Source organism: Habropoda laboriosa, unplaced genomic scaffold, assembly GCF_001263275.1.
Source record: "Habropoda laboriosa isolate 0110345459 unplaced genomic scaffold, ASM126327v1 scaffold65, whole genome shotgun sequence".
NCBI lineage: Eukaryota > Metazoa > Arthropoda > Insecta > Hymenoptera > Apidae > Habropoda > Habropoda laboriosa.
The window spans coordinates 3132981-3160117 of NW_017100254.1; the positions used below are offsets into that span (position 1 = coordinate 3132981).

The window sequence follows — 27137 nt, forward strand, 5'->3', positions numbered from 1 at the left end:
ATTTCCCAATGTTTAGCTATTCAAACAACGTTCTTTGTCTGTTTCAATTTGTTAGACGATGAAAAGCAACCGAACATAATTAATATTTCTTAAAAGAGGTTTTCGAGAAACATTCTTGCCATTCGAATTTCTTTTACTCTTTTACCATCTCGACGAGGTGAGATTTCACGAAATCTCGATGGAATATCGTTCTCTACAGTTATACGAAGTGTTACTGTTGTCGTTGTACATGCAACATGGACTTGCGTTTAAAGCTTTGTGCACAAAATCATCGATGCTTGCGATAAAACAATACAGGTAATTCTCGCATACCATAAAAATGAATATCGCGTTGAAGCGAAATTCTGGTTTCAAATGAAAGGAGGATGTTAAAAACAGGCCAATTTTGGCATACGGCCGGAACGAAAAATTTTTTTACAGCATGATTCTACGCATCCTAAGGAACAAAAAATGTAATTGCCATTTTTCCCGGAAATGATGGGAAAGTTATGAGAAATGCGGTTCAAGGTAAGAGTATGACCATACTTATATTCCGTCTCGTTTTCTTCGGACGATGGTCTGTTCGTAAATTAACCACTTAGAAACTCATATTGAGTATTATTTACAAAGATTGTTGTACATTAGTGTTAACACAATGCTTATACTCTAAGCAATCAGAAACCAATGATTATTTATTCTAGAAGTGATAAAAGTTATAATAAACTATCGTAAATATAATAAAATAATCGCCATGACAGGGATACAATAAAAAAGTAAGACTCTAACAGAATTTGCATTTGACGCAGTGTCCACTCGCGAGAGATACTCTCGAGAGCAACTCGCGATAGTTTTACTGTGAAAAGGACAGCTAGCTTTATGTTTAGCTCGATGTACGTACAGCGACCCAGGCTCGCGTTTCTTATGTTTGGCTCGCAAGAAATATCACGAGTTCTAAGAAGTTAAGGCCTAGAATTTTTCCCAGAACAGTTGCGAGCGTACAGCGATCGTAAATCGGGCAGGACGACTCGTCCTCAGTCGGTGTTTACGAGGCAGTCGAACGAGTGCCTCGACGAACGACGAACGTCGTTCATACTGCGCGATTATAGTCTTGTAGGGAATACATCGAACAACGCGTTTTCGATTATACGCGGATTTCCAATCAATTTACGTACATAGTATATTCGTTCGTGTGAATTAAGTGCCGCTGCATACAAGAAGCTAGTGCACCAAATTCAAGTATGTACACAACGAAGAGCTCAGCTTGGGAGAAAAATCAAACGAGAAGCGTGTCTCTGCGAGCTACACAGCTACGGTTTCGCGGTATGTGCATGCGTGAATAATGTGTATGTATATGTGTATACGTACACAATCGAATGATTGAGTTAATTGAAAATTGAGGATAGCCTACGTATAGCTTATTAGATCAGTTACTGCAACAATTTCGTTTTATCGTATCCTAAGTTTATTTTTCTTGTAATAAGATGTGGTATAGCTATGAAACAACAACAAATTAGTTTTTTTTACTGCTGTCTCCTCGAGACATATACATATTCTATCCTTTTCTGGAAAAACACTGTCTCTTAGTAAACAACTAAGTCTTTACACACGACCTACTTTGTTTGTTATTATTCTAACGACAATATACGACAATTGACACGCAGTGTAGATGATCAGATTTCAGTTTTCCGTTAAACCGGGGGATGGTTCCCAACTACGCGGACAGTCGATGTCTCTAAACCTACGCGTAGCTCGACAGAACACTGTATACATGTACATATATGTTTAGGCTGATACGTAAGATAATACTTTTTCCTCCGGCTTTCATAGTGGATACACAGTTAAGAAATGCAAATTCTGTCAGAGTTTTCCTTTTTTATTGTATCCCTGCCACGACGATTATTTTATTACATTTACGACAGTTTATTATAACTTTTTTCACTTCTAGAATAAATAATCATTGGTTTCTGATTGCGTAGAATATAAGCATTGTGTCATCAAAGAATTCCTTGTTTCGATTAATTTGTCATTAATTATTTTTCATTATTTTTGGTTTTTATTAAACACTAATGTACAACAATCTTTGTAAATGATACTCAATATGAGTTTCTAAGTGGTTAATTTACGAATAGACCATCGTCCGAAGAAAACGAGACGGAATATAAGTTATAAGTATGGTCATACTCTTACCTTGAACCGCATTTCTCATAACTTTCCCATCATTTCCGGGAAAAATGGCAATTACATTTTTTGTTCCTTAGGATGCGTAGAATCATGCTGTAAAAAAATGTTTCGTTCCGGCCGTATGCCAAAATTTGCCCTTTTTTAACATCCTCCTTTATTCGGCAAAATCGTACAAAGTTTAATATGTTATTTTCAATTTTCAAACTGTGTTATACGAGAGTTACCTGTATTTCAATGGTAATCAGTTACGTACTTTATTCCTTACAATTTTTGCACAAAGTTATCCTAATGGTAATTGTTGTATTGTAATTGATTTATATTTGAATTTACCATCAGCGGTTATAGTAGAGAGAGAGTATATATCAGTTTCAAGCGATTTATTCGTTCCCAAATTTTTAAGAGCAGAGTAAATATGTGTGTTTGTGTGAGTGTGTGTGCATTACACGTATGTATCATACGCTTGCAGCGTATATAATTGATTTAATAGTAAAATGATTACAAACGTTAGCGAAGTATAGCAAAATGTGAGGTTGCACACAGTATCAATTGATTGAAATGAAAAAGTAATCAGTTTGGTATTTATAGAGAGCTCGAAAAGTAATATTTGATTTTACAATTAAAAAATAAGGAAGCACAGTGTTGTATGATTAATATGAAATTTGTAAGGAGGAGTTACGAAATGTTTCAGCTACGTACGTATATCACATCGATAAATGACAGCATTAATCAAGTGATAACATCGATGACAGGTGATTTCAAATTCTATTCACCTATATCCTTGTACTTACACACGTAATAATCGGTAAAATAGTAAATTCAAGCATTCCATAGAATTCTAATATACATACTTTACGTATATTTAATCAAGAATTCTTTGGAATGTCTCCAGTAATCTTAGCTTGTGATAAGTTCACTAGACATATTTGAACGATAAACGAAAACTAGAATGTTGCTATTTATTGAAACAGTACAATATTGGTAATATCAGCTTCAGTGGTATACTTTTGTATGTAAAATGCTTCTGTACCATCGAAAACTTGCTTGCTTGAAATTTGGGTAAATATCGATAGAAAGAAGAAGAAAAAAAAAGTAAAATTAATTTACGTACATATTGCACACACAGTCACACACGCGCTCGCTCGCCTAACTGTAGCTAAAAGTATACACTTATCTTTGGGCATTTACGTATACGCAAAATTTCTGCATATAAGTAACCATTTTTCAATATCTCAATTTTTCGCTATTTATACACGAAGTAATGTGTTAAGTATACTTTAAGTATCGTGTTAGCATCGGATATTCTGTAGACACCCTGTATGGTATAAGTTATGCTAAAACGATAATGAGAGCTTATTCAGAAGTCAAGTTTAAGTTGCAAGAAAAAAAAAAAAAAAAAATTAGCGTTTCAAATAACTTTGTATCGCCAATGATAAAAATCTAAATCGTGCTTTTTCCCTTTGAATCTGAATTTCTCTGTCTCTTGAATTTCTGAAGAAGCATTTAATTCTGTATATATATTTAGATTTACTTTAATATGCGCAAAGAAAAAAAGAAAAAAAAAAAACAAGGGTGTTAGGTTTATTAAGATAATTGTCTCTATGAGCATCTTAGGCATTCATTGCATTGGATTATCTTGAAAATGTGTAACATGGGTTGGACGTTCTTTTTTTTTTTTTTTTGCCTGTCTTCTTCGGTTTCCAACCTCTTTCTCTCGACAAATTGCGCTCATTTGGGAAGTGACAAGTGACCATATGTTTGCGATATTTCATCGTTTGAGAAATTGAAATTTCAACCATATCTTTATAAGAATGAATTTATACACGGTGCACGGGATTATCGATATCTTCCGAAGATATATTCACTAGATAACAGGACATACCGCTAAATGATAAGCGTTAATTTAACATATTATGTATACATACTAAAAAAAAAAAAAAAAAACAGTGCTGTATATTATATACGCATACAGAAAATCATCACACGATAAAATTAACCCGCTTCTAGAATTAGAATTAAACAATCTTATGAACGCTTCACTTAGTACGCATTAATTCATTCTTGAAAAATTCAACATGTTAAATCCGTCAGACTCATCGAGACTCTACCGTGGAATCTGAAGGATTATTAGCAATGGTAGCCGAGAATGTTCAACAGCCGCAGCAATGCCCGCTTCGCGGTGGTGATACGCAAATTGGAAGCAATAATAGTAAGGAGATCGCGGAGGAACCTTTAAACGAGACCAGTAAGCCTGGTTGTACAACGAACGAAGAAGATTGTGTGAAAAATCACGGTTGGAAGGGACTCAGACTGAAGAGGCAGCTCAGCAAAGTTGATCTGAAAATAAAAAGTACTTTCTCACCGGGTTTGGTGACGTCTCAGAATGGGGTACTTGTATGCTTTTTCATATCCTTCGAATTCTTAACGATCGCGCAGTTTTAACTCTAACATATGCAAATTGCTTCTTAATTTTTCTCACTTCTGTTTCATCGAACTTCGGTATCTGCATGGTGTTCCTGGAGAATTTTATCTTTAGAAAGGTCAACGTCGCGTTACCTCGATTTCTAATCCCGGTGTTTCTGCATCGAGAACTTTGCTGTGATAATACTAACGAAAAATTGATTCGCTACTTTTCTATGTGTCTGTAACACACTTGGACACTTTAAGAAACGTTTGGACTTCTATTTGCAGCAATGCTTTTCTCCATTTCACGATAATAATTTTCCCGATTAACGAGATCTATCGAAGAATTGTTACCCACTATCGAGAGACGTAGATGCAAATCGTGGTTAGAAAGTGAATTTCTTTAGCGAGAATGCGTGTGCGAGACTGGAATAAGTATATACAAGTACCCCGTTGTTAACAGGTAGGCACTGATAGTAGCGGTCTGAAATCTTCCATTTTTTACTGTAACGTCAACGAAACCGTGAGTCCGTTGTCTCGAAACGAAAGTGTCGTGTCGGAGTCCCCGTTGGTGGTAGAAGGCTCCTCGTCGGCACCGGGATACGATAGTTCAACGAACGACTGTAAAAAGAGGGAGATACAGCATCAGGGGAAGAGTGTGACGAGCGAGGGAGAGAACGACGGCAAACCGACGATCGCGCAATCTCTGAACGAGAACGCGATCGGACGATCGGACGTTGCTGCTGCTGCTGTAAGACCGGTGAATTTGTTGCTCGCGGAGAACGAGCCGAAAGCGCCTAGATTGAAGAAAATCGTGAAGATGAAACAATCGAAAAGGGAGGGTCGTTTATTGTCCGTGCCGAATTTAAAGTTTGCGAAAAACGATCCGGCCGTATGCGACCTAAGATGCGAGGAAACGAACAACACCGCCAGCGAATCCTTCACCGGCAATCTAATAAGAAGATTCAGTAAGTGTTTCAAATTAGAGTAGAGGAGAGTTTTGTGTTGTCCGTCTGCATTTAGAGATGTGATTACGTGTTAGAGATTAAACGTAACATTTGCGAATGCGAGCGTATATGCGTGGCGCGTGTATCGGCGTGATTGGTCATGATGTTACTAACAAAAAAAAAAAGAAACAATCATCCTCTTTTTGAACTGCAACGTGATTATTGCGCTCCACCGGACCTGACGGATCAGTTCTTTCGGTCAGGAAACGAGAGATGTGTCCATTTTAACGAGAAAGCGTATTAATAGAATTTAGGCTAATTTATACGGAGAAGAGCTCTGCTGTGTAAACACCTTCCAACTTACCGTGCTTCTATCGTTCTTTTTTTTTTTTCTTAATTTCACGAAAGACGGCCTGGGATGCTCGTAGATTCATCTAAAATTATTTTTAGCGATAAACAGTGTCTACGTCCTATATCTATTATCGTAATCTAGATAAATACAAATATATATACAGGGTGTTCGGCAATACAGTTGGTAGAAAATTTAAGGGGTGATTCTACAAGCCAAAATAACACGAAAATCAAGTATAACGAAATTGCGCTCGAGGCTTCGTTTTTTAGTTATTAACATTCCAAATTGTCTGGGTGGCCAAGAAACACCTCCCTGCACCAACGAGTGTAGGGCACGTGATGACCGAGGGTGGGGGGAGTATAGTGATCGTCAATTACCAACGAGGTAAGCTGCCATAGAATGAAGAGTGCAGTGGTAACAGTACTTTTGATACTTTTGTCTTTTTTCTTTTTTTTTCTTCACATAAAGTACAAAATTGAAACGCATAACTAAAATTTTGTACATCGATGTTCTTTCCCATTAACTTAAAAACGACTACATCTTCTTCTCAACAGCACAAGTACGCTCTTTTTCCCATATTTTTCGCCAAATTTCACGAGTTACCTTTAAACATTTTAGGCACTTTTACGCCATTCTATGTAAGAAACAACACGATCAAATTTTAAAGGGCCTCTCTGTACGTTGTTAAGTATTTTTCGTTACGTTTTCATTAGAATTTTTCTTCAGTAAAATGTATCTCCCCGACAGAGTTTTTTAAATCCATCTTTGTACACAAATCTGCATATTTGTTTTTTCTTTTATTTTCTGCCAGAACTTAACAACGCAATTTTGCTACCCGTTCAAATTCACTCGTAACATGTACAAAAGCGTTAGAAACTCTTTCGATGGTCACTTCGGCGATTGTTTGTCGAGAAACAACAAATGTACGAGGTAACCATGTTTCTTTATCCTCGAGTAACTTCCAGTCCTGGTACACTAAAACTTTGGCGAGTGCCGATAAACGACGTTTACGTTCGTATTGATAATTATCGACAGATGACCAAACTAACTCACATACATCTGAAACCTAAACGCGAGAGACAAGAAAAAAAAAAGAGCTTGCAAAAGTAAAAAGCCGATTGCGTTTATTAGACCCCTGAGCTTCTCCCTTTCGTAATTGGTTAGAAGGATCTTTGTGTTTGTGCATGACTGACGCAGGCCTTGCCACAGTAAGGATACCGTTAAACAACCTGGTTCTTTTCGCTGCACACTTTACAACGAAAGTAGAATCCTTTCCCAATTTCTCGCGGAGCATGTAGCATCTATTTTTCTTTCGACGTGATAGAAAAAGTACGTTGTACGTACAGGGTGTAAAAAAATTAATGGTCACGGCTTCAGGGGGTGAATCTACATCCCTGGATCGATGGACATTTGTAAAAGAAGTTTCCGCAAAATTGTTTATAACATTGAAAGTTAATGTTAAACTTTTTTTTTTACATCAACGTATTCTGCTCGACGAGAAGAGAAAAAGTCTGAAAGGAGCCATATGCCACAGACAAATAGTTTCCGAGATAAACGTTGATAAAGTTTGGCAACGATTTGATTGCGTAGAGCTATACGTATAGGACCTATTGACCTACTAACCTACTAGCGCTCTGCCATTTGGTAGGATCTAGCCGTGTAGGACGCGCTCGGTATAATGGTGTACGTGCCCCTACGCAAACGCCGTTTAAAGGGACAGCCAAGGTCTAAACACGAAGGCAGGCGCCGAACCAAACGGCGTTTGTGTAGGCGCACGCACACCATTATACCAAGCGTGTCCTACACGGCTAGATCCCACCAAATGGCAGAGTGTTAGTAGGTCCTAGTCTATACGTATAGATCTACACAATCAAATCGTTACCAAAATTTAACAACGTTTATCTCGGAAACTATTTCTCGTCGAGCAGAATACGTTGATGTAAAAAAAAAATTTTACATTAATTTTCAATGTTGTAAACAATTTTGCGGAAACTTTTTTTTACAAATGTCCACCGATCCAAGGGTGTAGATTCACCCCCTGAAGCCGTGACCATTAATTTCTTTACACTCTGTACAGCTACGAAAATTTGGTTTAAACGAGAACCATTTCAATTTGGTTTCATATGGAAATTTCAGTTCACTTCGAGTTTATCATTACTTTTTCCTTTCTTTCTTCCTTCTTTGCTTCATTTCGATCATCAAACCCCCTATATATCCGCAAACTAATCATGATTTGTAAAAATGTCTTAAAATAATTTGATCATTGAAAATTCGTATAAATCACCGCTTGGCATATATCTTTGGATTAAAATTTTTTAAATACGTTTCACAGGTGTAAACTATCATCTTAAACGACGTGAGAGCACAATTCGTGAGTTTAAAAAGCATTGCCTAACCGTGTGTCGTTGTTTTAAAAATGAAAGGATACGAGGGTGAAATTGCGTGTGAAATACTTTTCTTTAACACCATGCTTTTTGCTGCTTGTTCTTGTAACTGATTTTAATTCATCTTCTAACAATCTTGTGCTGTAACATACATCTTGCTAAATTGAAACGTGAAAGATCTCCAAAAGTACACACGATATAACGACGTATGTAAATGTTGCAAGAGAAAAGGAAAAAAAAAATGGAGGAAAGGAAACGATAGTATCGTTAGAAAGTTATGTGGAATAAAAATGTTGAAATTATTTTTGATCATTCGAAAATGTAGGGTCTAATATAAGAGTCAGTCAATCTGTTTTATTAACGCCACTCGACACTTTCTACAGGGTGCTCACATTATTTCTAACACAGCGTTTTTCTTGTAGATAGCAAATATACAGAGAAAAAAGAAAAATGGAAGTGAACATATTTTGTCTCTTAGTTTTCAATGGAAAATAATGTTCCTTCGGTGAAACGAGATTGTAAAAGTTACTATACTATTCGGAATCGATTTTCGAAAATTGTCCTTTCAGAGAGCAGACTCTTGAGATTAAAAAGAAAAATAGTTGAAAATTTGTTATTTGGGACTTAAAGTAACGAAGGAGGACTAATTAGTTCAATTGGAACATCTTTAGGGCTTAAAGTAAAAAAAATTCGCACAAAAATATATGCAGTGTGTTTCTCTTTTAACTGGAAACACACTGAAAAAATTGCTATTAAAGTTATTCACCGACAAATTTTTTCTTTACAAATATCCACCGATTTAGGGGTGTAGATTCACCCCCTAAAGACACGATAATGAATTTTTCTACACCCTGTGTACAACCGAAGAGAAAGTGATTCTTTGTGCAAAAGTAAGTTTGAAAAATGTAGAATGAAATTTGTTGTATACGAGGCATTGGTTTTGGAAAAGATCAATTTGAAAAATTCGCTCGTATATACGTTCAATTTTTCTAGATGTTTGTTCCCACCTTATATAAGCAATGTCTACATGGTGATTCGATACGACTGAGTGAACACAGTTCGATATTCTCGAAAACTGCGCGATCAGTATTAATCATTCTGGTCTCGAATATTTTTTTTAGGTCTGAGGGACCTTTAAAAATTTCTCTAAGGGTTAATCTTCGTTCGTTTCGTCCTCCGTGCAGAGGATGAAATCAGAGGGGTTCATACCTATAATTAATGTACAATGTGGCTTATAGAGTGTGGCAGCTGAATATTTTCAAAAATATCAGTTATTTTTGGAGATTTCAAGGTCACTGTCTATTCTTTAACATGCATAAATGTATTCTATCGTTCTGGTTAATCCAGTGAACACACACGTTCGTTCAAGGTGGCTAGGTAAGGAAAATTTGCAAACTACCATATTACGTTCGATTCGTAATAAGATAATTATGATTAGAACGTTAGAGTTGCTTTTCCTCTATCTACAACCTTGATGTCCAGGGGTGTCCAACTGGCGGCTCGCGGGCGGCGTGCGGGCTCTTTCTGCCCTTTGCCTGCCCCGTAGGGCAGTGGAAGAACAGCCCCCTCCATATCTACTTTACTCTAACGAAACTTCTCCTCCGAGTGTCGCACGAGCCCCACCGTAAGCGGGCTAATCACCGCTACATACACATACGTATATAAGTCCCTTGTTTGTAGTTGACACACTACGAGGGCCGTAAATATGTAGTGGGACTCGTGCAACTCCTGGAGGAAAAGAAGTAACGGAATCGAGAGCCAGACTCGTGTGGCTCTCGAAGGTGAAGAAGTTCGACACACCCCTGATCTTTTGACTGTGGTCACCGAATTAGCCTAAACGAGAGGACTACGTTTATGTTCGTTTAAAAAATAGAGTTGTTGACGTTCCGATGCAAACAAAATCAAATTATCTTCATCAAACTTCAAGAAGAAACAAATAGTATCTTTTTTTTTTTTGCTAATATTTATATACACACATATATATTCTAATTGTATTGCGACATTTTGATCGGTGCACATACAAGCTTGTATCCCAGTTTGTACGCCTTGTTCGTTCCTAGAAGATATTTGTTTCTGTAACAGCATATCTGTACTACACCCCACATAATTAGGTACACCTACGAGTATTTGGAATGCCTCTACTGTACGTACATTGAAACCACATGTCGTTTGTTCTTTGTACTCTTCCCTCCCTGCCCCCCCCCCCTTGCCCCCCGCTCTTTTATGTGTGAATTTTCAACTTGTATAGACAAGTGTTATCATTTCTTTGCGATGTTTCATCCCCGAGTTTTGCAGATGATCAAAGTTACTCCTTCGAATGTGTTCCGCAAAACAAATATCACGAATTCACCGAGATTGTTCCTTCGATACTTTTGAAACCCACAAATCTACCTTTTTTGAGCGTAAATAAATCTACTAACTGAATGTGAAGAGATTCTACTTTAACGCTTTTTCAGGTTCAAATCAGTTTTGCGGTCTTCCCCGACAGCAAGGTTGATTCAGGTAAAAAAAACAACGATTTTGCACATTTTGACAGTTGTCTTTATTCACCGAGAAAAAAAGTATATATTTCTTGCGAGAATTTTGTACAGATGATTTCTAGGTAACGTTTAAGCGCATAATAATCGCCTCCGTTCTTCTTCTTTTTTCTTTTTTTTTTCTTCTTCGTTCTTTATCTTCTTTTTAAAATATGTCTTTGGTTACTCGCATTGATCGCAATTTAGATGCTGTATAGATACATCGACAGTTTGACGTTCATAAATCATCTCATACATATGTACATGTATACAGGATGTGTCGCATAAAGTGATCACTTCGAAACTACTCGAAATAACTGGCAAACTCTTTTTGCAGTTTTTATGGTTTCTCGATGTGTCTCCTCCTCTTGCTTTTTTTTCCTAATAAGATCTTTGATACAATTTGTTTCATTTCCGGATAGGTCAGTGGTTTAACAAAACAGAAAACATTTTTTGTCAGACCTCACGTTTAATTCTTCTTTCAGTTCTTCTCTCGAACCATGTTAGTTTTCGTTCTTAAAGGTGTAACCACGATTTTATCTCTAATAAAACCACATAACAATTGATTCCACATTTTTCGTTTAAAGTGCTTCAAGCTTCGTGTGCAGTTTGATGAAAGACGTCATCTTCTTGAAATCATGTTGTTCTTTCTGATATATCTACAACAGGGGCGTCGTACTGGTGGCTTCTTGCAGAGGAGAATGGCCCCTCCATACCTAAGTATTGTGTGGTGCTCAGGAGTTTGCCCTCCGGGCGTCACAGGGGCAAAAATAGTACTTCACTCGCACCGTCTAAATCTTCCGCCACGCGGTGCTGTATGATCCGATTCGTCAATGTTATCGCGTTCAGCCGCTGATGACAATACGTGTGCCTTATTTTTATGATTGTGTTAGAGAACGTAGCCTTACGGGGATACGACTTCCAGGAGTAAACTCCTGAGCTCTGCACAGTACTTCTCCTTCGGGTGTCGCACAAGCCCCACCATCAGCAGGCTGATGGATATATGTCCCTCGTTTGTAGCTGACAGTACCAGGGCCATAAATATGGAGTGCAGTGCCGTTCGGCGCGACTTCTGGCGGATTAGGGCGCCCGCGGGCAAAGCTGAGGGCGAAGTCGCGGGCTAGCGATGTCACGTATTATACATTAAAGCAGAGTGGGGAAAAGACGCTTGTGGTTTAGGGGTATAAGTCTTCTTAAGACGAGAGCTTAAGTTGCCCGAGAAGGCGTGGCTTCTTGCCCGCCGATTTCTTTATGCCCGGGGTAGTCTAATACGCTGCCCGTACGGGCAATGACTGAACGGCACTGGTATAATGGGACTCGTGCAACTCCTGTCGGAAAAGAAGTGACGTTCGACACCCCTGATCTATGTACAACATTCAGAAAAACTTTTTGGCCAGGTAAACCTTATTTAAAAGACCTTGAAAAGAGAAAAAAAAGGAAACCATAAAAATTGCAGCAAAATGTATTCGCCATGTTTTATCGTTTCTGATATACCGCTTTATGCGCTGCGCTATGCGTGTGATTGAGTGTATGTGCGTGTGTACGTGTGTTTTTACAATGATTCTGATATGTGTTTAAATTACGGTATAGTATCATAGGATCTTAACACCTTTCTCTCGGTACAATAACGCTTTTACAAGGCTGCTCGATATTTTTTCCATAATTTGCACGCAATAGCAATAGTAATAATAATAACAACAACACGGATGGTTAGGACATCGTTAGTGACAACAGGATGCAGAATCATTTCTATATATATACATATTCTTTTTTTCCTTTTTTGAATGCGTCATCGATTGTCTTTTAATATAATAGAGCTGACAGCGCTTTGTTGCTTATGTTTCTCCAACTTTTTCTTTTTACTGACATTGACTGACTGCTATAAGAGACTCTGCATAATGTATACTGAAATTATTCCACATAGCGATTGTCCAGAAATAGCCACGGTACAGCAAACAAATGTTTTCAACCATGTTTCAGTTTATTTCGATATTTCATTGCAAAATTCTTTGCAAATCCGTGATTTTCGTGCAAACGGTTAGGTAAAAATGACCTGAACAGGCGGGAAAAATTTCTTATCTCGTGATTTCCTCGTGAAATATAATTTTCGGAAAGTACGATCTGGAGAATACAACATTATACACGCTTATTGATTGCTTTCTTATTCTTTTCGTTAAGTGTCTACAATTTGTCTTTTTTACCCCGAAATTCAGCATTTTCTTCTTTATCTTAATACTTGGATTTTCCAGAGATTCATTATGACAATTTTTTAAGCCACACTTCGTTTCTCTACACTCTTGCGAGTTTTTGTTAAACAAAAACGAAAGCAATATAATCAGGGCAATTGTTCTAATATAATCACTGTAAGTATCTCGTTCTGTCAACGAGCATGAGTGCCATTTTTATTTTATCTATTTGGTTCCAAATGCATCTGTTAGTATTAAGATACTGTAAATCGGGCCGAAGAACAGAATGTTCTTATCGAAAGGTTTATCAAGGCATGTGAAATATATGTTCATAGATATTGTATTATTTCATGAAAACAATACAATATATAATTAAGCATTTCTTGCTAAGTATAACAAGGGACAATTACCGAAAACGTGAATCTGTATCTTCTGAGGGATAATTCGAAAATTATAATTATTTGGTCGACATTCATTTTCATTTATACATATTACACTGATCATTAAAAAAAAGTGACCATTTCAAGTTAGAAATTGCAAAGATACTTTTTGACCGATCAAATTGCTGAAAATGTTCAATTTCATTGCTAGACTTTTTGTGTATTGCATATCTTATTATTTAACACACAGTTGGGCGCAAAATAAGCGGAAGAGTTTTATTAATTTGTTAACGCGACGAGAATAAGCACGTTGATTAAATGTCAGCCGAATAATTAACATTCGTGAAATTTCTTACGTTGAAAAATTTTTTTCCAGCGACAATAAATTTTACTACTATTTCCTTCGTGTGTAGAGGAAATATTTGGATATGATGGAAGATGATGATATTATAATATTCGAAAGGGTTATCGAAATATTCGACATTTTTCAGTTACGTCAATTGTAATAATTGCGACAATGTTTCTAGAGAATATCATTTGTTTCTTATCGTTTCTTCTTACTTAACAAATTTTTCTAGGATACGGATTACTTTACCGATTATTCCGCAATTGACGCACACAATGTCATTAGCCTTTCCTCGGAATGTTGAAAAATTCGTTCAGCTGAAACACTTATATTTATCCAATTTGTGTTCTGCAAGTTAACGCTGCTACTTCAATTTTTTTTTTATCGTATTCACCGTGAGTAACGCGATACTTGAATAATAATATTTGGGAAACTGACTTTCTCTGTGAGAGATTAAGATAATAGAATTTTGTCTTCTAACCGAAGAGATCGATAGCGATGGATTCGACGAAGAGAGAAAGTCTTCTTCTTGAAGGTGATATTAGAATTTGTGCAAATGTTTAGGGAACTGAAAATTGCTCACAAGAAGAGGTCACAGCTACTGTGGTTTCACTAATTTCCATCAGACTTTTTCTGCTGAGTCTACAATGAAAATAACCGGACCTTCTGTGTCTATCCAGATGTATATTAGGAGTGTTAAAGTCATAGTGGTGTAAGTCACAATTCCCAGAAATTTCGACTTACGAGCTAAAATGCAACCTACAAAAAGACAAGTGAAATAATTTATAATTGAGACAAACTTTCTGGTAACATTAAACACGATACAGTACCAAATTTGGTGCTGTAGAATTAATTTGATCATTTCTAACAACATTCTCTGTTTCTCAGAATAAGGAAGTTGTGACTTACACCATTACAACTTCAACCCCCTGATATAACGAGTCTATTCATTTCCACTGTAGGCTCATTAAGAAAAGAAAAGAAAGTCCCGATTGAAGTGAAGAAAAAGCCCAGAGCCGTGAGCTCCGTTTGTTGGCCGAACAGAATATCCGTTGATATTTTCTCCATATTTGATCTTGTCGCTGATTTGTAGATGAACGGGATGTGCATGTTGCCGGTAACGCGAAGAAGTACGGTGGTCGTTGGTGGTAGTGGTGGTTGCGGTGAGAAAAATGACAACGCCGATGGTAATAATATCTGTAGCTCCTCCTCCTCCTATGGTAACACTGGTGGTGATGGTGGTTGCGATAGCGAATGTGCTATCGGTGTCTCCGTCCCTCGATCGAGCATTCGCAGTACTATGAACAGCGTCGATGACGATGTTACCGGCGCGATTGCTACTTCTCGCAAATCGTTCACGCTAGAGCCACGTCTGTCTCGGGCTCAGGGTATAAGAAAACTCCAGAAGTGTCTGAGTACCACCACCAACCAATATGAGCTGGATTCTTCGTCGTTGAACAACTTTCCAACAACTTCGTTATTCTCTAGTCACCGTAGCACCGAGACACGAGGCTATTCGTCGACTACTACGCAAGCTTCTTTCAACTACCAGAATATCCTCTCCAACACCAGACAGTATAACAGCTTCGGTAGTATTATTCAACGAATTATCATTTTAATACGTATAATTGCTATATACTACTACTACTACTACTACTACTACGTAGATCGTTCATATATACTTTTCTATGTTACTGAATGAGACAAGTCTATTGTTCTTCTCTAAATGCTTTTTTTCTTCGTTCGTTACTTTCGTTCTTCCTTTGATTTCATTGTCAATTAATAGAACGATTATTCTTAAATAGGTTCGCCGCGATTAATGGAGACCAGCGTTTCTTGAACGGCCGCAACTTCCTATACTACTACGTCTATCCACCGGAACGAAACAAATCGAGAGGAACTGTGAATGTTCGCGCGGAACGTATTTAAATCGAGTATATTGAAATTTAGTTAATTCGTTTTAAAGTCAACGGGAATATTTTATGAATACGTTTAAAAATAGTTTTTCCCATGTTGTTTGAAGAAATTTGAAACGTTCCCCATGCTTAAGCGATCGTTTATTTTCAATCTAAACTATGGTTCGTATCATATTTCACGTTTGAACCTTTCAAAGAGAGTATCATATATCACGGTATACACTGTGAACGTTTTTATTCAACCTTGTACTAGTCCATATCGTTACCAACCCCTTAAAATATTCAAAAGTATTGTAATACAGTGAAATTCCAAAAATGGTGGCTGTTTTCAAGATTGGTCTTCGTTATCGTGCCCTTCTTTTGCTATGTCTAATTGATAAATACTGTCTGGTCTCTGCTGTGACTTGAGTGTGGATATATATATATATATAACTTCGGCAGACTTTGTTACTCTGCATCACAGTTTTCTTTTCTTTTTGTCTTTCTTTAATTTGTTTTTTTTCCTAATGATCTGTTCACTCGCTCTTGGTCAAACCACACTTTCTCCAAACAACACAAAATAGCACCATCATCCAATTTGCGTGATATCTAGTTCTCACTGCTGCACCTCTGATGAAAGATATCTCTTTCGCGTTCTCTCCGATTTCCATCTGTCTGCCTCATTTTTCAGTTGGCTTCTTTTTTCTAATAGATCTGTGTGGCCCTAACGGCAATACGTTCAGTTCAGTTTCTCGCTCAGTGTACACTTGGTGAAACATCGAGAATGCACAGGATGTTGATAAAGTAAATGAATTAATGGTATTAATTTTTCATAAATAATAATTACACTTGCAAACAATAAATTAATTTTCTTCTTACAGATATTCGTTTAAAAAGTGTTCCATGTTAAAAAATTGCACAGTAAGAGGAGAAGTTAATTCATGAATTTATGAAAATCTTGTGCATATAATACGTGGATACATGTATACTGAATTCGTTTTGAGATACTATAGAAAGTTCAGGGACGTGGAAAAATGCCTTTTTAGTGCGAACTGCATATAATCATACTCTTGCTACTAAAGTTTCGTTTCTTCTTCTATATAGAGCGTGGATTGTTTAAGTTATTTAAAGTCCGTGTATATTTTCATTTTTAACAACAGGTCATCCTTTATGTTTAAAGCTTTGAAGTGTCTCTGAGAGTGTGGATTGTGGCGAACGAGCTATAATTTCGTTGCTAATGAGATCTCGTTGCTTTGATCTTTTCTATTAGTCGTATACATGACAGTATTTCTATCTGTTTGATCGATATATAGGATTTACCAAATCGTATTCACAATGGTTTCACGTAAATAGAAGGAACTATTATAAATGTAGCGAATGGTTTTATTCAACGATGATCTACACCAAACAGAATGGAATGAAAGTGAGAGATTTACGTGATTGAAATTTAATTTTCTATTTTTCTATAATTTGCGCATGATGAGTTGGCACATAGTGGTGTCCGTGATGTATCCGCTTAAGATTGACTGATCTTTCTTTTTATATTACAGCTCTACAACATTATCAACTTTATTTTTTTTTCTTCCGTTTCGTTTTCTCCTTTTTTTTCTCTCTCTTCTTCTTCTCTCTTTTCTCGTGTGGCGTTCTAACAAATTTTTCGACAGAATAGATACACATCCGATCGACTTGATGAATGTTGAAATAAATGAGAGATTTTGCTCTGTGAATTGTTATATCATGGTTATTGCTGTCGCTGTTATTATTATTATTATTGTTGTGTGATTATTGCTGTTCTTATTATTAGTATTATTACACTGTCCGAAACATCTGAGTTCTCTTTCACACTCTGACCGACTCTCTTAGCGACTTTTTCGTAACTCAGAGAACTTTTAACATGTCAGGGATGTTTATTATAATAGATGTTGCATGCTCGTCAGAAACATTCCCCTAGAAGAACGTTTACGTGTACGGTATTTAATTTTTCATTTATTCTTGGCATTGCTGGTCGGGTAGATAAGTATGACAGTTCGTTTCAACGGTCAAGGAGTTCGAGCATGTCGTCGCTCGAAAATATCACCACAGAAACCATCAGCTGCCTTACATTTGCAGATTCCTACACGAAAAAGAGCGGTACGTATCCTCTTTTTTTGCCTTAATTTTCTACAAATCTGAACACTTTCGCAGCCAATCATAAACGGAGAGTTTTTTTCAAGCTGAATCGTTTGTGAATAACGAGACACCCTGTATATACCTCCATAATGTAATATAATAGGCTGCGAATGCGTTAACGAAATACTTTTTTCGTTTATTAATGTTCCTATTAATTTAGTTTATTCTATTCTGAAGATACTAGTCCTGCACCAACGCTTTGGATCGGTACATCTTTAGGATCTGTACAAACGGTGATATTTAATACACCAGCCCGTGCAGAACGACTTGCTTATCCAGTCGTTGTTTCTACGTGCAGTAAGTACCTACTGTTTGCAATTTAATATAAACCTTATTAAGAACAGGAGAAAGAGAAGGTAACGTAATTTCATGTTTATTTTCCGTAGATGGATCTACGTTTAAATTAAAGGGGTGCATTTTATCAATATTCTTCTTAGACTGCAATGGTGCTCTCATTCCATACTCATACGAGTCCTGGAAAGACGACGGTATGGAGAGTAAAGAACGCAACAGTATGTTATATCGTATCAAGTTTTACATAAATATACCGTAAAATAAGAAAAGATTATTTAACTCTTTGCGCTTCGATATTGATCGGTTAAGGCCATTTCTTCGTAGACGCTTTCAAGCGTTCACAAGCCTTGCTAAACGAAGCTTGCATAGGTAACGGTTTCACAGAGAGATAGATACAATAGGCTTACAGGTAGGCATTTCCGAACCTTCAAGCGTATTCATTACTGTAACGTGATATTTGTTTGTTTCCTTGCGGCTATACGCTCCCCTAATCTTTTCTCTTACTACAGTACAGATTTTTTCAAACAGTGCGATACAAATTAATTTGTGTGCGTGTGTCTATGTCTGCTGCGTGCCGCTGTTAGTCTAATGGGCGTAAGTAGCTTAGAAAGAAACGTTAAAAGTTTTTAGGCAACAGCTGCCAGACTTCGAACGATATAGTAGATTCACCCGTCAAAATACATTTGCTCTCCAGAATAGCAACTTCTAGCACCTATATAACGCTGTGTACGTGATGTAAATAGATATGAAAATAGTATGTACATACTTCTACGTATTGTGAATTCATTTATTTACTTAAAAGGTACATAAGGAATAGTTGATTTTATATTGACGAACCATGAGAATGCCTGAGAGGCAGGCGTGCTTCGATTAGAACAGCAGACAGTCTATACTTGGAGCACAAAGAGTTAAAATACGATTTAGTCAAATTGTAAAATGTTTCGGATATGATCCTCGTAATGTCATATCGTCTTTTTGATCGTTACAGAAAGCCAAGGTAAATGCACAAACAGCCGGATGTCTCCTTCGATGAACGCGCAAGTATCTACCGGAGACGGCTTCGAAGATCGTCAATTTGTCGTACTAGCATCTGAGAAGCAAGCGAGGGTTGTAGCACTACCGTCGCAAAATTGTCTATACAGGCAACAACTGGCTGAAAATCATATTGTGATCAAAGCAGAGATTACATCTTTAAAAGGTATGTGTCACGGATGGTACAAAATGTAATATAAAATAGCAATGTTATCAAATTAATACAAAAAACTGGTTGTTTTTCAGATAATGTATGTCTCGTATGCTACGTTTCAAATGGGCACATAGCCACATACAGTTTACCAAGCCTGAGACCACTGATCGACGTCGATTTCCTACCACTTATAGATTTGAGGTAAGACAAATAATTATTTAAATTAAATTAGCTTTGCAGGAGACTAATCATTATAACTGCACATGGTATATAATGCACCATATGATATTGTAACACTGCAACACTTTATATACATTTTTAAAGGTAGCATAAAAAGCATTTCATATTAATATGATTACTTTTTTGGCAAATACTTTTAATTAACAACTTTCGGAGTATATATACTGTAATGGAAAGAAATAACGATTTTATGTAGATACTGCATACGTTAAAATTTTAACTACTAATCTTTTTCTAAGCATTTGTATTTTTAACTAATTGAAAGCTTTAAAATATACATCTGCACTTTTATAATGTTTATTAATCTTTTATCTATCTTTCGGTTCAACTTTTTTCTATCTCGAACTGAACACGAGATACAAAACCGGCCGAATTGCGTGATGCACCCTGTATACAATAATGGAAGACTATGCAATAGAATATCTAACGGAACGGAACAACAGTATAGAATTTCATTAAAATGTATGCAGTCATATATACAGCCTTATTATACTATAATACTATACTGCTGCATTATAATCATATAATTCTTACATTAATTACAGAAGAGTTTCTAATTATAGTTAGAAACAAGTAAGATAGCTCTTTTTACTTGAAGGGGAGACTTTGACCTTACTTTCAATATAACGATTGCTCTGTTTCTCTTATATTTCAATTCTATGGCATGAATTACCAATGTTTTTCTTTTTTTTACTTATATCATTGTGCATCGAATCGATTATGTACAGAATTGATTATACAAATATGTATCATCCGTGTATAAAACTAGAGTTGAAAATTCATTGATTAGTACAGTTTTTAGTCACATTGATAAAAAGTAGATTGGTATTCTATTTTAAATAATTTAATCAATTATTCATCTTTTCGATAAATTAAGTGTAGTCGTGATAGTGTTTCAATGTTTCCTGTTTTGAAAGATTATTGCTAGTAAATTTCAGTTATAAAACCATTAGGATATGTTAATATCTTTGAAATTTGATAACTTGAAAACGATTCCATTTTACATAGCGATGCACCACGTATTGTGTAGTTAAGTGAATGTTGTATAGATGTTACTTTACATTCATTTAAGTGTACAACATCGATATCTCTAAATATAGAAAGCAATACTAACATCTACAGCATGTAACTTCTTTACTATAATTTACGTATATCCGTTAACCCTTAATACACTTACAGCATGTTCTATGTAGAATTCTTTATATCAAGCACTTCGACTGCACCATTTATATCTTTCTATAGTTAACTAACAAAACAGTTCTCTTACTATTATCCTATTTAATTGGCCTATCTAAAATCTTTTCCATCTGAATTAATAGCAACTTTGCATCTGCAACTTGTATTCTCTTCTTTATCTTCCTTCTCCGTTATGTATGTATAGTTAACAGTAAGAATATTCATATCCTGATTAGTGACATAATTAATTATTACGCAGGAGGAGTTCACGCGTTACGAAATGTTTTATTTATATCGAACAAAGTATTAATTATGATTTATATTTATATGATTTACGGATGATTTATATTTCAGACATTAATAACACGGTTTTATTTTTTTATCAACTCTGTATTTGTGAAATTATAGAATTACCAAGACGTGCGTTAACTTTCGTGACGCATCAGAAAATTTTCAATCATCTTTCCATAACGAAGAAAGTCAGCGTTTGATTTGTACTATTGTCTATTTTATTTCGTTACGTGAAAAATTGTAAGTGTCTTGAAAAAGTTGATTGACGTATGTTTGAAATTGATAACTTTCAATATGTTAATAGAAATAATATTAATTCATCATTTTGACTAATCAGAGTATGAATATTTTCGCAGTCTCCTATATTTCACAATGTATTTACAAATAATTGTTGTACAGCAAGACATTTTGCAAGCAACGATTTACATTATCATTATTATTTTCTACCTACCATTATTTTCACATCGCCTTCTCTACATGTTTAGAAGAAAAAAAGAAATAAGAAATAAGAAAAAAACTGGGATTATTGTATATTCTCGAACGGAGATGAATATTTTTGGAAATCCATTGAAAAGTACAAATGGTCTCAATGTTTTAAGGGTTAATGCTAATTATACGAATTAAAAATCTCTTTTTACTCGTGTATGGCTTATAACGTTCACTTTTCTCCTGTCTCTATAATCTCTAACAGTTTTCAGACTACAAAACATGGCATTGTAGACCCCATGTTGTCCATATGGGGTCATCAACTCTTTGTTAATGGCGATACCGATCAGTAAGTGATCTATAAAATACACCTCTCACAATATGTATTCTATAAAACAATGCCTCTCGTGCTATATATATATATACATTTAATTTCTTCTTTGATGTATCATTTCAATTCCTCTGCTTCTTTATCACTTCATGATACGTGTTTAAAACATATTTAAACTCGGTCGTTTGCTTCGATCTTCATTAAATATTTTTATTAATCAAGGTAAAGCTTATTTAAATATCTACATACAAAGCATAAATTTTGTTCAATTTCGATATTTATATCCCAGTCCATTCACATATGTATCATACAAGCGTCGAGGGAAACAAACCGGACGTTGTAATAAGAGTTTTGTGTCTGTTTTACAGAATTGCAAAGACACTTTGCTTCAGCAACAGGGGTCACGGTCTATATCTCTCGTCTCCCACTGAGATTCAAAAGTTTTCCGTATCCAGTCAATTTTGGTACGTTCGCATATCCTCAATAATAACTGTATTTCGAAGTAATTCTTTCTCCTAATTGCTACTTTCAAGAATTATTGTTCCCTTTTCACCTCAAAAGAATCTTTTTTTTAAGAGTTAACTATGATATTTCCAGTGGTGAATTAACTGAAATGATGGGAGACTTATTTATTGGTCACGATATGCCTGAACCACCGAAAGAAAGTTTCTTTAAAGGCCTCTTCGGCGGAGGATCACGAAGTCTTGATAGGGAAGAATTATGTAAGTTTATTATTAATTTGGTCTCTTCTCTTCGTTGAGATAATATCTCTATTGAAAATAGAGATAATAATCATTTTCAAATACTTGATTATTGCAATTTGCAATAAACTTGAGAAAGAAAAGTTCAAAGCACCGAAGCTAATAATCATTTTCAGTTGGCGAGTCTAGCGGTCGAGCTTCGCGCACTGTAGCGAAGCATATACCAGGACCGAATGCCGGTGCAGAAAATCTACGCGAGCGCGTAACAACCGCGACGGGTGAGGTAAATATGGCTCACCAGATGGTGCTCGAGCGAGGTGAGAAATTGTCGCAGCTCGAAGAACGTACCGGGCGCATGATGTCGGAAGCTGAGAGCTTCTCGCAGTCTGCTCATGGATTGGTGCTCAAGTACAAAGACAAGAAATGGTACCAGCTATGAGAATATCATTTCAACATTAGCCGGATTTGGAATGACGCACGATTCTATCGTAATTTAGCGTTCACATTTCACCTATGAGTTCTGTCATACTAAGGCTCGACAACAACTGGGTAATTGCGAACTTTACACGCACACATAGGAAACATGTTACACGAGAAAAAATGAGAGCTGTATGCGTATGTGTGGTGCATGCATGGCTGCCCCCCGAGTGCGTGAGTCGTGATTGCGTGTGCGCACGTGTATTTCGGATTAGGGACGAAAATGATGGAAGGAAGAGAGAGAAGCGAGGAACCAGCAAAAAAGGATACTTTTACAAGTAGCTAATACAACACACGCACATTCATTCAGCAAGGGATATATAGAAAAGAAAGAGACGCATAGGACAGTATAAACACGACTAAAATTAAGAATATATATATGCGCGATTTCTTTACAAGTACACACATACACACGCGCGAAAACACGTCGCACACGCACAGATAAAAACGTATAAGGCGAACGGATCATATTATAAACCAAATGGATAAAACAGTGGAATGGTTGCAATGAAAAATTAAATGAATTATTAGCGTATATAGGTTATATAAGATCTAAAAGAATAAGTACTTAGGCAAGTATAGAAAAGATGATTTAACTACTTGCGAGTCAATATATACAACTAATGTAACAATTCGCCTTTTAACCGACGGCACTCGTTAATCCATTCGGACGTCCTGTAATAAATCGTTGAAGCACGAATCGGTATACTTTGTCTTTGCTTTGAGAACAAAAAAAAAAAAAAACAAATAAATATATGGACGTCCTGTAATAAATCGTTGAAGCACGAATCGGTATACTTTGTCTTTGCTTTGAGAACAAAAAAAAAAAAAACAAATAAAAATATAGAAAAGTAAAAAATATATATATACATATACATACATGCACGATCAAAAAACGCATACAAGAATAATCCCATCGTTCAAAATGGTAAAGAGATCTAAATTTTAGAGGGTATTAACAAGAGTCTGTTGTTGAAGGTGCAGCGACGTTATTCCGAATGTATTGACAATAAACGTAATTAATGAATTCAGATGATAGCGCATTATTAAATGTTGAATGCAGTATAATATATAATTTATCCACGATGTCGGATTCCCCCTTGGGCTTATGCGCTGTGTGCAGTCGCATCGTTGATAAATTGTATATTAGTTGTTATTAATTGTAGTTATCGTTAGATATGCTATGTATATAAAGGAACAAATGCAGTAGGGAAACATAGTTTACGTTGAAAAAAAGAAGAAAGAGCTGTTTGTAAAATAACATGTTGTAAGTTACGCTACTTCAGCAGTCGGTGATGAATTCAAAAGAATTTGCGATATATATCGATGAGTACTAAGAGGAGAACTACTACTGTAATTTTAAAAAAATTATACGTAGATTAGATTACGTAAAAAGATAACACACACAGACACACGTGCATTAGTACTTGATGATGTATGTGTATGTATAATAAATTCATTTGAATTTATCGAGGCTCTGAATCGTCGTACTGCTTCCATAGCAATAACTGTATAGTTGATGTTAATGGTACTAATCACCTGCATAAAAAAGAAAACTATTAGAATGTGTCCTGCAGAGAATTAATTAGATTGCAAATTTCTTCGAGTTAAGTGAACGACTTGATATAATTTTCCTCGGACAATATACGCAAGTAGAGATATTCGTTCGTAAAGTTTTAACCGCCGTTTACACCTTTTTGTCACCAAATGTATTTACTATCGAGTATTAGTACTGTCGTGGTTTACGGTAAAACAGTGTGAACTTATATTCATGCGAAAAAGTTGTTCCAATTTCGGGATCGTGAGACTCACGTAATGCCCGCGCGCGCATATATGTATATATAACGTGCACAAGAGAACCGAGAATAATTTTTAATTCTACCTTTCGTTCGTTTAGAAACAGTTTAGCAACCGGTATTTTCGTTCGCAAATAGCTTTGATCATCTTGTTAATTCTTCGAGCTCGATGCTCATCAGATTTTCTGAAAACATAAAGGAAACCAAAAAAAAAAAAAAAAAAGTAACTAGTATTGTATCACGATTATACAATATTTAATATAAATGGAGAGACTCATGGTGATATTCAATAAGAAAGAGAAGACGTGGAGAAATCAGTAGTGTATAATGCGGATGTCCTTCTTCTCGGATCTTTTGTGAAAGTAATGACAAGTTGTTTACTGCTCTAACAATAGAATATTAGTTAAATGTACGATAGTTGCAGACAGAAAACAGGAAAATACATTATTATCTAAGTGTTTGATAATATAACATATTCTAATATTTGTTGTGTAAAGACTATTGTTTAGGTGAATCTGAATTATTTATCATATCAAACAGATTGAGATATGTTTGAAAATAATTTATTGTAATAAAAAAAAAAGAGTATTTAATGCTAGAAGAGAGAAATGCAGCAAATGAGTATATACAATGTTATCGATTGAAATTTCTATTTAATCTTTAAACAACACAATTTTGTTGCGCTTCACGAATAACAGACAAAGGCAAACATTTATTCTATATTCCTTCGATCAAATTATTATCACACAAAGTATAGATTTGTTACATTGCAAAATTAGTTGAATTATCGTCTAGTTGAATTACAAATCGTTTTTACGATGTTAAAATTGTTGCTAATTGTTTCGATAAGAGGGAAATAATTATTAGTTTATCTGCGAGTGTCTAGATACAATTTTTTGCGAACCGATTCATTGTTCTATCTTTTCGGAGAAAGTTCATTTTCTCACAAGCGTACGGCGCGATCGTTTTGTGATGTCCTTTTCGGTACGTTCCAACGAACAGAGTAGCTACCTCTCTCATTCGCTATATGTCCTTTGTATCGAATGTTCATCATCTATTCTGTCTAACCTATTTCGATGCTGTGGCCTGAATATGTAAATCTAATATTGTACATGAAATTTTGTCCTTAGATGCAGCGAAATATCTAATACTCTCGATTTATACTATTACTAATCTAGTACAATTCTTATTTTTCAAGAAATATAATACCATGTTATTGTAAAAGTACTGCCTCGAGGACAGACTGTATCTTGGCTCCGATTAATAAATGAGTTTGAACCAAACCAAGTTTCTTCTCTTGCTGTTCGTTAAATACTATAAATTTTCACAAGTACTTATTTCAACGATTATTTTCTTCAAAATACCTTGTAACACAATGAAACAGTGTTAATAGTCATTCGTTGTCATAATTTTCTCCACTACAAATATTCTGCATTTGTTCTTTCCTTTTTTTAATGAAATATTAACATGAATTTTATGTACCACAATAATGCAAAGTTATTTCAACTTCGGTAACCCAAAAATTTCTATTTTTTTTTTCAAAATTTGCAGGTTTGTAGAGAACCTCGATGGAAGTGTCAAGATTTTTTTTTGCTACTTTTTGATTCTTAATATTTCCAATGATTTCCTTCGCTTTCACATAGTGTTAGAACGTATTATCTAATTTATTTTTTATTTATCGAACAGAAATACAAGATGAAAGCTAATTATTTTTAATATCTGCGGCAGAAATTCAAACTTGACATTTTCTTGAAAGCAAATCTAAGTGCAAATTTGCTGCAACAGCACAAGAAATTAGGCTGATAATACTTATATCAGATCCTAGCGGATTGCTGTTATTGACACCAGCCATGTAATTAAACTAATTTCCCCGTTTCTTCCACGGCTAAGATAGGCATCGATCTGGAATAATACATTACCGGGCTTCAATTTTTTCCCTTTTGTTTATTCTTCTTACCCTTTTTCTATCGCTGTAAAGGTGCTCTCAGCCACACCCGCCGCGTACACTTCTCATTTCCAATTTAAAAATAATGAGAATTTACTGCGAATAGGTACCGCTGTCGCGCACAGGCACTCATTGAGTTTGAGCGTCTCGCTTGTAGGTAGTGGAATGAATTGAAAAAAATTCAATTTAGCGTCAGTATACCGCATCTACCGCCTTTCCTCACCCTACTCTTCAACTTTTTCCTCAGTCCTTTCTATCTTTAACCCCTTTTTCCCTTAGAATAAGCTATGGAACACCGAATGCACCGCACACTTCAAAAAATTTTCTAACGCTCCTGACAAACTGATTCTTTCGTTTAATCAGAAATGAGTGAATTTTCGCCAAAAAAAAAACAAATGTCATTTGTTGGTAAAAAGGATCGAATTCTTTCGTGAAATATAACTTTCTAGCGTAAAGTTTAAACGTATAGAGCGATATCGGTGAGGTGTCGCCGTGGAAGAAAAAGAATTTCAGCAATCGCGAGGCGAAGTTCGAAAAAG

General features: G+C 35.8%; 1 protein-coding gene across 3 annotated transcripts in view; it reads left to right on the plus strand.

Annotated features, from left to right (window-relative positions):
* LOC108572505 (syntaxin-binding protein 5) overlaps positions 1-23089 on the plus strand; it is a 37695-nt gene extending 14606 nt beyond the window's left edge. The window contains exons 13-24 of one of the 3 annotated variants that reach the window (XM_017934758.1): positions 4249-4545; positions 5024-5528; positions 8192-8230; positions 17580-17696; positions 17913-18032; positions 18122-18247; positions 19018-19227; positions 19308-19416; positions 21614-21697; positions 22048-22143; positions 22277-22401; positions 22557-23089. In XM_017934758.1, coding sequence (XP_017790247.1) covers positions 4249-4545; positions 5024-5528; positions 8192-8230; positions 17580-17696; positions 17913-18032; positions 18122-18247; positions 19018-19227; positions 19308-19416; positions 21614-21697; positions 22048-22143; positions 22277-22401; positions 22557-22819 — 2091 coding nt within the window. In that variant the 3' untranslated portion in view covers positions 22820-23089. Of the gene's footprint in view, positions 1-4248; positions 4546-5023; positions 5529-8191; positions 8231-10699; positions 10746-17570; positions 17697-17912; positions 18033-18121; positions 18248-19017; positions 19228-19307; positions 19417-21613; positions 21698-22047; positions 22144-22276; positions 22402-22556 lie in introns of all 3 variants that reach the window. The other 2 variants (XM_017934760.1, XM_017934761.1) reach the window with 2 other exon arrangements.
* Positions 23090-27137: the final 4048 nt, after the last annotated feature.